Here is a 12,089-nt window from a genome sequence, read left to right as displayed (position 1 = left end):
CGCCCGTTCCCGAGCGCCCGGCCGGGAAGGACGATTTTACAGTAAGGCGGCGGTACTGTCCCCGGTTCCTGAGCAAACCCGCCTCACACAGGCAGCCCCCCAGCAAGCCAGCAAGTGACATTTCTGTGCCTTACTTTGGGTGCCTATAAAGGGGGCTAGGAATAGCCTTATTCTTCCCTTTCATAGGCTCCCTAGGTGCAAGGCGGAAATGTCTTGGTGTTGCTTTGTCAAATTCAGCAGAATGAAGGATTGGGTTGTTTGGTTGGGTTTTTTTTTCCTAGTTTCACATGCATGTCCATAAGACCCTGATGTCAGCCAGTGATTCCAGTATTGTTTGTTGACCTCCCCCAAATTCATCCTCTATGATCTTTACAAATAATAAAATCTTTACAAGTAACCTTTACAAATCTTCCCCAATAATAGTTCCAAAGGCTAAAAGGAAGAGGGGTTTTTTTCCCTTTTTTTTTTTTTTTTCAAAGGCAACCAGGGGAGTCAGTGGTAAATGCCCTTTCCAGGCCAGATTAACCAACTGAGATCCTAAGCAACGTGCAAGGCAAACACCTTCTTTCCTATAAGAAAAAAAGGAGAGAGGAGTGTCTAAAGGTGAAAGCAGGAAAATACAATTCCTCCTTCAACCCAGATCCATGACATGGTTGTTAGAACGCAGCTCCAGTGTGCCCCACCACCCGTGTCACCCTCAGAAGAGCTACAGGCTTCTCCTCCAGGTGGTGGAGCAAGTACAGCTCGGTGAGAGTTGCTTCTACAGCCACTTCCCATTGCAACTCGTCTGAAAACCAAAAAAAAAAAGGAGTCCTGCTGCTGGTACCAGCTGTGTAACTGGTCACACGGTGTCCCTGGTGGTGTATCTTGTGTAGGCAGAGGTGACAGTGACATCCCACCCCCATCCTAATCAGCCGAGCACCTCTTGTGCACCAAAGCTTTGTCTCCAGCCTGGCGGTGACGTGGAACTGTGCGTCCAGACTCATGGAATCCTTGGGGGAGTTAACGGACAACAGCCACACATCAGTGATTGTTTTCATGCTATTTCAATTGCATTGGTTACAGATAACTGAACCAGAAGCAATTAATTTGAGAAGAAATAGGTTGAAAATCTAGAGCAATAATGGTGCGTAATGAGCCTCACCGCCAGCTGAGTCGGGCACGCCAGTGAACAAACCAAAAGAGGCAAACATCTACCTTGAATTCTTTGCATCTGCCAGCAGCCACTGACAATTTCCATTTGCTGGGGCTGCTAGAGTGGAGTAAGCGTGCAAATCAGGTGGAGCCCGCCCCTTTGATAATCCATTTCTCTCTCAATAGATCTCCAGGGAGTGGCCACTCATCTTCATGTCACGTACAGGAAAAATCACTCAAAATGCCATCCAACCTGCTTTATCTATTCCCTCTTATCCATGTGGAGCCCAGGGCAGACATTACACGTGTTACACAGAGCTGCGTTTCTGCTATGTGAGATGTCAATAGTGACATATTTCAGCTAACCAAGAAGGAAGTGAACAGCAAAATGAGAATTTCTACTAATACAAGGAATATGATATTGATGATCAGATCTTTCAAATAGTTGGCTAAACCTAGTATGTATTTCTACCCATGGAATCACTTTCTGATCACTCTAGAAGCACACAGTTTTGCAGTCTTACTCAAATCTGGATATAGGGAAATAAAGAAAATGTGGTTTATGCCTTCAGTTGGCTGGAATGCTCTTCCCTTTGATGGAAACCATGTCTTTTAGCCAAGAGATCTACGTACACATCACATGGAAGCTCATCTACACATGGCAAAGGGTGGCAGACCTTAGAAAGTGGTACAGCATATAAGAACCATGTATTGGCGAAAGCACAATATTCCAGTGCTTTCTATGTTAAGCAAGATCTCCATCTAATGCAACCCATTCCAGATATTAACCTTTAAGGCTCTCAGCAAGTTTCAAGGCTCTCCAGAGTCCATATGTCTGAGGTATCTTTTTTTTTTTTTTTTTTTTTTTTTTTTAAAATCAATTTTAACCCCACAAACACTTGCATTAGATACAAATCAGCTCCCCTGTGAATGTTGCAAGACCAGAAACTCTTGGAACTTTGCTTTGAAACAAAACTTGATTTAAAACAAAACAAAACAAAGTTTTCCTTTCTCAATTTTTTTTTTTTTTTTTTTTTTTTTTGTGAGTGAAGATAGTTCTGACCTCTACAAACATTAGAAATAGGATTGCTCAAGGAAACATCTGTAGGAGACAAGGCTCACCTTTTGTGCTGACTGTGGGACTTCTCCTGCAACTTTCTTCAGAAAGTGGTCATAGGTATTGCCACATCTACAGTGAAACAGCCTTCACTTTACGAAAAGTGTAGGATGAAATGACATCCTGGAATTCCACAGCAAGGGATATGTCAACAGGGCCACACGTACAGTTTGCCCGAGTGAAAAGGCTTTCTGAAGAGCTGACCTTGGACACAGCCACCAAATCTCCTAGAAGGGGGAATGGCCCTGGCAGTGATGTCCCTGCCTGATGGTCACACCAGCAGGAGCACGCTGTGTTAACACAGCTTTGATGCTCTGTAATACAGCTGACTCATAACCAGTCTTCTGGCCATCAGTGTTTTAATTGCAATGAGACTTCTGGATTAAATTGATATCATGATATTGGTGCACCAAACCCCCTACTAGATCCTGAAAAATAAGTAGGTCTTCTGAGTAATGACTGATATTCACAACAATTTTCATGCCAAATGAAGAGTTAAGGGCTGTGCTACAAGCCCCAAATTTATGAATGGTTTCATTGCAAAGGGAATCTCATATTAATTACACTCATATTAATTATATGCTAATAAACTGAACCGAGTAAAGCTCTTAAAGCATGCAGATGACGATCCTGCACTGGGAAAGCATTACCTCTCTTACTGCGGCTTATCCGAGTCTATTTATTTTTAAAGAAAAACATGAATATTTTATTCACAGTAGTTTTACCCATGTATTCCTATGCCGGAACCTGGCGAGTCCATGTGAATTTAAGAAATACGTAAGGAACTGTCACTGACCTACTTATAAAACACTGATGCAACTTCTTTTCTGAAAGTGTAGAAAACAGTCTTCCTTATATTGCAAAACACACATAGTTGTTTACTCAACATTATAGTGCTTTAATGCAGCATTTACACAGAAAAAATATTTGTAAAACATGATGTTCCATAATTACTACTTTTTGAAGTGGAACAAGGAGAATAGGCTGTTGTCATAGAGAAGCAGCTTTTTAATTTGGGTAAATTTGATACTGCTGTGGATGCGGGCTTGTATTAGTTCCAGTCAGGGAAAATGCAGACAAATTATGCTGCGGCAGTTTCCATTAATACCCTTCAGTGTGGACTTCTGTCTGCGCCCTTGTATCGTTATGATCCAGATTTTCCTTCTAGGAAAACAGTCGTGTGTAAAGACCATGCAGTTGTTGCGTGAAGTGTAAAATGCCGTGTGGGACTCAGGTGAGACCACCAGACTCATTTGCACTTGTTTTCTAAACGATGGCTTTAACAGCAAGGAGCAAAGCTCAGGTGCTCTTCTTGAACAAACCTCGGGTGTTTATTAGGTAGTTGTTTCTTGCCAGCTTCCTGACCAGATCTGGGAACGTCTCCTGTGGCACCCTCTCCCTCCAACACGTACACACCTCTATTTGTTTCTATAAAGCAGGTGATTATTTTTGCTGCTTCGTTAGCCTCCTCACAGCCTCCCCGCCATTGCATAGTCTTCTCTTCCTGATTCCCCAAATGCCTTCTGCCCTTTGGCAGCTTTCCCTCACGCAGGCGCTCTCTCTCTTTCCCCCTTTCTCACACCCAAATATGCATGCACACCCACTCCTTCGCTCATCGCCCCTTTGCAATTTGTCTGTCTTGCAGCCTCCCCTAGGGGAGAGCTGGTATCTGTATTAGCGTCCTGCACGCTGCAGGTTTCCCGTCTGGGAACTGCACTCTGTCCTTCTGACCAGGAAAGCCTCGAAGAACTTGGGGCTTAAATACAGCACTTGGCTAAGAGCCAGCAGAGACTGTCGAAATGACTAAGCTACACACCCGACCGTGACAGTACCAGCCCAGTTAAAATGCCTTGGCATCAAAGGCGTTCCTCCCAAGCACGCGTCAGCTAAAGAGACATCACCCATTTTAGTTACAGTTATGAATGTTTCATACAGATTTGATAGTGCCCCACTTGTAATTGCAAAAATTACTTACCATCAGAAAACAGAGCTGTGAAACAAAGGCTGTGGCTATTTAAGGAACACACTTTGCATCTCTTAAAGTTTCATGATTTCCTGGGTTTCTATACCATCTTCACTTGAGGATACTTCACGTCTTGCGCCTGAGGTTGCAGCTTTGGCAAGCAGAGTGGTGCAGTCAGTGGTGGAAATTACGAGGTGATTGGTACGGCCGCATTCTGCTGGGCGCAGGAAGAGAAATGGAGGCAATTACATTAATGAGAGGTAGAGATGAAGGTATTTTTCAGAAGTTCTCCCAAAGATTCTTGTTTGATTCAAGGGCAAGGAAGAAAGGTTGGAAGCGCAGGCTGCACTCTCTTTTCCCAAATTTGAACCTTGAGGCTTCGAAGTTGCAAGGTCCCCACATTAACCTTCCTTGCTAGAGTCTTTGTTTTTATACTAGCTTTATTTTCTTCCTCCAAGGGGGTGCACATCCCTCTGATGTAAGGTAGAAGTGATAGACTGGCCTGCTGGCAGCCTTCACACGTTATGATGCCTAAAAATGTCTTTTCACAGAAAATGTCAGCTAGGAGCTCTGGCGTTGTATTTGGCGCATGGAAGCATATGAGGTAAGAAGAGGGTAGTTCAGGATCAGGATTTAATTGTCTCAGTTCTGTCAGTCCAGAGTGCAATAACAACTAGACAAGATTAGAGTTATACGGCCTTGACCTAGGTGTGCTCATTTTGCCATCTGAAGTATTATCTCCTATTAAAAAATAGATCAGCATATCCATCAGAAATATTTGTGATAACAAAGCTGGCATGGAAAGACTTTAATCTGGTATGGTTTACTCCTGTAATAAAGAAAAAAAAGCCTACACAGCCCACACTGGAAGCAGACACTGGCTGGTGTACAAATCCCTGAAAGAGGGTGGGTGCAATTTTTTTCTTCTTCTTCTTAATGTAATGTCGTAATCCCATGTTCAAGTACCAAAGTGGAGTGAGAATTTCTGACAGTAGAAGATTCTTTACTGTAGAAAACAAAGAGAAAACAAAATCCAGTAGCTGAGAATCAAATCAGAACAAATCCATACTTGACAGCAGAATTTGTTAATGACCGCAAGAGGCTCGATGAATTCTCCAGGCTTTATTTTCATTAAAAGCAGATGCCGTTTTAGAGAACATGCTGTTCTTACAGGTTTCACACAGACATTAGGGGATGACATTTACAGCTTGCTGTGGTGGTTGAAGTTAGTGGAGAGATTCCAGACAACTTTGGATTGGGGACCAGATCCAGACCCTGTTCCCCAGACCCCGCTCACCCGGAAAGCGTGGCAGACACTTGTGGTACAGGGCTCTGCTTTCCTTCTCATGTGCGCAAGCTGCCATATCTACAAAGTCCCCAAATCCAGCACAGATAATTTCAAAGAAATCCAGTCTGCCTGGTGTGTCATGAGTGGGACTGCAGCAGAACAGAATATTAATACCTGTCATACATCCACTTAGTTTTGTGTTGAGCAAAGCCAGATTTTGGTTCTTGCATTGTAAAGAGAGGGAAAAAATAGTTTAAAACGTGCTTGTGACCTCAAAGGTACAAATTTAACAGTTCCTAGTATAGTCTAATTACCTCTATATCTGGAGAGAAAGTATCGCAGGATCTCTTCCACTGCCTGACAAATAATAATAATGTTTTCAAACTTGATCTGTCGCAGGATCTCTTCCACTGCCTGACAAATAATAAGGTTTTCAAACTTGATCTGCACAGTTTTCATACCCAAAGGCGTATTTATTGGGCAAACTGGAATAGCTTCAATGATTCTATCAGTCTATCAGATAATTAAGAAGGCCTTTAAGTAGCGTAGCATTGTGTAGTAGCATTAACACATCATCAGACTCCAGTTCTTAAAGGACCTTGGATTTCTACTGCCTAGAGAGAAAAATGTAGAAGAAAGGCAACAGCCTGGGTGGTGTGGAGCCTGTCTACGCTTTGGCACAGACACCTGAGCCATTCCAGCCTCTTCTGCTGGAAGGTCTGTGAAGACTTGTTAGCTTAGAAGCTGTGGTGTTGGGACATAATGGGTGGCTTCTGGACCTGAGGAGGCAAGTTTGAACAACGCTGTGCTCTGGCATGGCAACATCTGGGGATTTCTGAAGCCTCCTTCACTGCACAGACTAAGCATGCCCAGTGACAGTCTCACCAAATCTTAGAATCATAGAACCATTTAGACTGGAAAAGACCTTTAAGATCATCAAGTCCAACCATTAACCTAACCCTGCCATCCTACCACTAAACCATGTCCCTAAGCACCTCATTTACTCATCTTTTAAATACCTCCAGGGATGGGGACTCAACCACTTCCCCGGGGTAGCCCGTTCCAATGCTTAAAAACCATTTAGGTGAAAACATTTTTTCCTAATGTCCAACCTAAACCTGCCCTGGTGCAACTGAAGGCCATTTCCCCTCGTCCCATTACCAGGGAGAAGACACCGACCCCCACCTGGCTACAGCCTCCTTTCAGGGAGTTGTAGGGGGCAATAAAATTTCCCTCAGCCTCTTATTCTCCACACTAAACAACCCCAGTTCCCTCAGATGCTCCTCCTAAGCCTTGTGCTCCAGATATGCTCCAGCACTTCAACGTCTTTCCTGTAGTGAGGGGCCCAAAACTGAACACAGCATTCAAGGTGCAGCCTCACCAATGCCAAGTACAGGGGGACTGATCCCTGCTTCTGCTGGCCACACTGTTCCTGATACTGCAGCTGAAGGGAGACCTCCTGCCTTGCATCATCAGGAAGAAGAAACGCAGGCTGCACCTCGGACCATGCTTCATTGGGTTAGTCCTACAGATGTCATAAAAGAAACCCCAATTCCAAAGAGCCAGAACCTACAGTCTGGTAATAAACTTGATCAGCAATTTCAGAGTGTACAAGTAGATTGTGTATTTTAAAATGTGTATAATTTTAGCATTGCTTTTTAAGCCACAAAATTAAAATTCTCCATTAATTAATATAGCTAAGTCATTACTGAACATGATACTAAATAAATTCCATTATTCCCTTTTTTGAACACACAAAAGGAAGAGAAAGATTTGGGCCCATATTTTCTTTAGACAAATTCTAACACATATATTTTAGATCCCACTCCTTGTCCTCCTAATAGCAAAAATGCACGTAGGGCTAGGAGGACCAGGTTCAAGTACCTGCTTTGGCTGATTACAACATATGCTTCATCCTGGCTTATCTCTATTGCTAGTGAGCACCTAAATCTCGAGTTATTTCTAGCAGAAAATTATTTCACCATAAAATGCTTGATTAGTCCTAATCTAAGTGGTCTGTTTTTCAAAAGTCTGAGCACTAGACATTTCTTATGAACACCACTTGCAGTTTTACTCCGTACTTATTCAAGCACACATAAAGCCAGAGATCCTGCATTTTAACATACCTGCTTGGGAGTTTGTCTGTTAATGGGGACAGGTGGCAGTCAATAGCTTCAGGACCTAAGCAGTGATAGAAAAACAATTTTAGAAACTGGGAATTCCTTACATTCTTGGTTTTGAATTCTAACAACAGTGTAACCTTGAGAAATAAAATAAACGTCTAAAAAAAAGTCAGTGGTTTCTTCTTGGAGGGGGAGGAGAATTCAGGAGCCAGGCATGCTAAATTACAGGTGTGTAACAGAAAGTTACAGAGATACAGGAGGGGAGGGTTACTGATGGTTGAGAAACCCGTACCAAGCTGGGAAGAAAGGAAGCAACTGTGGATACATAACCTTTATTAGAAGGGAATATAAAAAGACGTTCAGTGACAATCAGTTTTTTTAGAGGAGGATAAAGACTTGGTTAAAGTGCTACACCTAAACCACTGAGGGGGACTCAGGGTGTATAGGAGAAACTGACTGTTAGCACACAAATTTAGATCCTAGAAAAACAAATCCAGAGCTGTAGACATACCACATATCTGTGGATCAAAATGAGTAAGCATGAAGAAATACTATGTGTAATGGAGTTCATTAGCTTTCTAACAACAGGGTTTGGTTCAGAGAGTATGGTCCCAAGTACAATAATTAAGATGAGAATAATTCTGATATCCCTATTTACGTGAATATTTCCCTTGAAGCTGCTAGAATTACAAGTAAGGGTGAATGGAATCATATTCAGGCTAAATAATTGAAGCTATATGCTAAAATATCTGCATTTTTTAAATAAAATATCAGTATTTAAAACATGGCTTTTTCTTCCAGCGAAATAGTTATTTAAAAAATGTGATTCATAACTTTAGACTGGAAGCTATTTATAACCTGTGCTTGAGCAGATCCCCACAGTTCAGAACAAGAAAACCGAGGGAAGGCACAGGACAGTTAAATGGTAAAATTCAAAGATTAATTTTGATCTCCAAAGTGTCTTTCAGGAATGGATACCCAGTCAAAGGACTGCAAATAAAACAGAAGATTTGGCAAGCAAGATACAACTCATACGGTAAGATGAAGCTCAGAAAGTACACAAACACACGACGACAAATAGCGAGGGATGCAAGTAAATCCCGTATGGAAAGCTGACTTTTATATGTAGGCTTACTGGACTGCTAAGTGTAAAGGAAGAAAGCACAGGGTGAGAAAAGATTGCAGTGAAGGTAAATGATATATTTGGGTATTCGAAAAGAAGGGCTGGGGGTGAATCTTTACTCTGAAGTTACATGTAACGATGTCAAAGCCCTGTTGGATAAAAGATATTAAAAATATCAGTGGTGTAACAACTCCAGAAATATATGTTCCAATAATTCATGGCACCAAATGGAATTCATTGGAGATTCTGAGGAAATCCTAAGAATGGAGCACAATTCCAGCCTCCCGTAATTTATCATTAAAGAGATGTAATTCATCATTAAAACAGCCACTCTGCTGGATAACTGGAAAAACGGCCAGCGCCATAGCAATCTTTAAAATAGCTCTTAAGACTGACCCCCAGAACTGAAACCTAGAGAATCTTAATTCATTAACAGGGAAAATAGTTGAGAAAATAATTTTTAAAAGTTATAAAACACCTACAGGCAATGTGTAGGAGAGCGAGAAAAAATCGGGATGAATAAATTGCAAGTCAGCACAGATCAGCAGAGACAAATTGATATACTTATCAGTGAGGATAAATTGTGCTTTCCTAACCTGTTCAAATGTTATAAAGAGTTAGCAAAATATTGACTAAAAGAGAATCACGGGATATGCATTTACAGAGACATTTGATAATATCATTCACATGAGGCTTTTAAGGAAACTCAGTAACCCTGGGGTGGAAGATAAGGTCTTTGTTACGGACTAAAGAGAGAGAAAAGGATGGGGATGAATAGCAGATGATTGGGATGAAAAGGTGGCAGGAGCTATGTGATGCCACAGGGACCGTACCAGAGGATCACTGCTAGGATTAATTCCGCTCTTTCTCCGGCCCTGTCTATTTATTAATGACCAGGAAGAGAGGGAATACAATGAGATGGCAAAACTGCTGACAACACAAAGCCGTTAAATTAGATAAAACTGAGGTGTCTGTAAATAACTCTCGGGACTCGTTGCAAAGCTAGCAACAGGAAAGGAAATGATGTTCAGCATAAGCAACTGCAGAGATACGGCCATAAAACAAACTGCTTAAACTGCTTATACTCATTAATGGGGCCTGAACGAATTATGGGAGAGCCTTGCTGATTTGCATTTGGGAGAGGAGAGCATTTCATTGCTTATTTACAGCTAGAGGGATTATTTTAAAATAGCGGGCACTACAAAGTATCTTCCATTCATCTATTTAAGTTGTCTGGGTTTCATTTTATCTGCACCCTTCCTAATCTCTGAGTAGTGCTCAATACATACGGTGACATACCACCGCTGAGAAGGGCAGTGTCTGCCTCCCTCTTCATAGCCGAGAAATTTTGGCAAGCAGATGGCTCTGAACGGTGGGGCCAGCTAAGCAGTCTGTCATAGCCTCATTCCTTCGCCCAGTCTCAGAGCCAGAGGACTCCTGCTGCGAGAGCTTTTATATCTCTTCATAAAAAAGACCGACGACATGCTAAAGATAGCCTCTGCTTACACGGGGCGAGCCAGACTGTGCACAGAGGAAAATGAACAGCCTGTCCTTACTGCAAGATATTTTTCACAGATTACAGTGCTGATGGGAGGGGGGTTGCTGAAAGCTCCTGTCGGCCAATCCACTGAAGCATTTCCTTTCCTCCTTCTCACCCCAAATGGGCCCCGAAAACATGAAAGGCAGAAGTTAGGGGAGGAAAATGCCAGAGGTGCACTGAAAACCTTATGCTGAGCTCAAGCCTCCTTTTTTTCCTTGCACTGATGTAAATGTGGAGTAGCTCGGCAAAGTCCAGCAAAGAGATGACTCAGCAATAAGGGCTGAGAGGGAGACTGAGAGAGAGAGCAGCTTGGGGACGGACCAGCTCTCGGGTACCGAGCTGTCGCTGGCGGTACCCAGCCCCACAATATGGACACTGTCGGCATCTCCATCACTCCTGCACAGCCCCGTGGGTCAGTTCAGCCCCGAGCAGGTGAAGAGGGTACAGGTGACAGGCATGGGCTGATTTCCCAGGGCTACAAGAAGGCTCTACGTGCTTGCCTTAATACCTTACTGTAGCCAACCTCTCATGAAGGTAAACCTTTCCCCTTCCCCCATAATGAAGCTATACATCAGTGGAAAGGGGAATTCACTTCTTCACCTGTTCAGGTGACTGGAATATCCCTTAGGGGATGGGAATAACTCAATAAGGGCAACATAAACACAGAGCAGCAAATCTTGTATGAAAGCGGGGTGGGGGGGAGGGAGGAGAATAAAGGGCGCACAACACAGAAATGGTAATCACTGCTGCCCCATCTGACCTTTTCTACTTGTGCGTACCTGCCTGTCTCTGCATTTGTTACAGTTTAAAGTATCTTTTGAACACAGGTGAGCAGAAGCGCATATGATCTTCTGAGCCCAATGCCTTTTACCCTGCCACTAATTCCTTCCCAAGTCTGCTGCAAATTCTCGCCAGGTACGTTTTGGAGCATCACTAGCTGTTTTCACAGCCGTATAGCACAGAGGGGCTCATGGCCATCCTATGGTCAATCAGTCTGTTCATCTCTCCTTCCTCCAGTTCATGAATGCCTTTCCTACAGCAAAAGTTCTGATGATTAGTCTTCAAGGGCATGATTTTGCACTTTGGATTATTAAATTTCATGCTGTTTCTATTCCGCTGTCCCACAAGGTCATCTAATTTTTCCTGCATAATAATCAAGTCTTCCTCTGGTCTGTATTAGCTGTACGTACCAGCTTTGTGTCATCTGCAGATTTTGTAAGTGCACGTCTAGTTCTTGCACCAAGGTCACGAAGGAAAACATCAAACCAGAGTGGGCCCAAGGCTGCCCTCGCCAGGAAAGTAACTATTGCTCTCTACTCCTGCAATCCAGCAACCTCCTCTGTTCTGCAATATCAGAATTAATCCTCTATCATCTCTTACTCAAATATTAATTCCTGTGAGGCACACCCTGTCTCAACAATTTCCTTAAATCTAGATAGATTCAGTCCACTTTTTATTTGCTTTTTAATCCTTATTTATTCCCTAAAATCTTTTCTGGGGTTCGTATAGGACAAAATCCAACTGAGCCATCATTATCTATATCTCCCTCCCCCACTCTTTTTTTTCCCTTTTGCTCATGCCATGAAGCAGCATGTTTCTCCCCGGAGGCGGCAGGAGGAGAGGTGCCAGCAGAAGACAAGCACTCTGCCAGCATCTCCTGGGGAGCAGGTGAAGCGTCAGGATAGAGAGAAGTCATGTTTCGGACATCACCCAGTCCTACTTTTGGTTTTAGTTTGGGTTTTTGGTTTTTTCTCTAAATCTTTAATAGGTTTAATGAACATGCAGGTTCAACAGCATTGGG

At 42.9% G+C, this 12,089-nt stretch overlaps 1 protein-coding gene across 1 annotated transcript in view; it reads right to left on the bottom strand.

The window, feature by feature from the left end:
- NELL2 (neural EGFL like 2) overlaps positions 1 to 5,961 on the bottom strand; it is a 171,359-nt gene extending 165,398 nt beyond the window's left edge. The window contains exon 1 of the mRNA XM_009642290.2: positions 5,817 to 5,961. Within this exon, the coding sequence (XP_009640585.1) occupies positions 5,817 to 5,961 (145 nt within the window). The remainder of the gene's footprint in view (positions 1 to 5,816) is intronic.
- Between the last annotated feature and the right edge of the window lie 6,128 nt (positions 5,962 to 12,089).

Source organism: Egretta garzetta, unplaced genomic scaffold (genome assembly GCF_000687185.1).
Source record: "Egretta garzetta isolate BGI_Z169 unplaced genomic scaffold, ASM68718v1 scaffold420, whole genome shotgun sequence".
NCBI classification, from domain to species: domain Eukaryota; kingdom Metazoa; phylum Chordata; class Aves; order Pelecaniformes; family Ardeidae; genus Egretta; species Egretta garzetta.
This window is presented reverse-complemented; position numbering and strand designations above follow the sequence as displayed.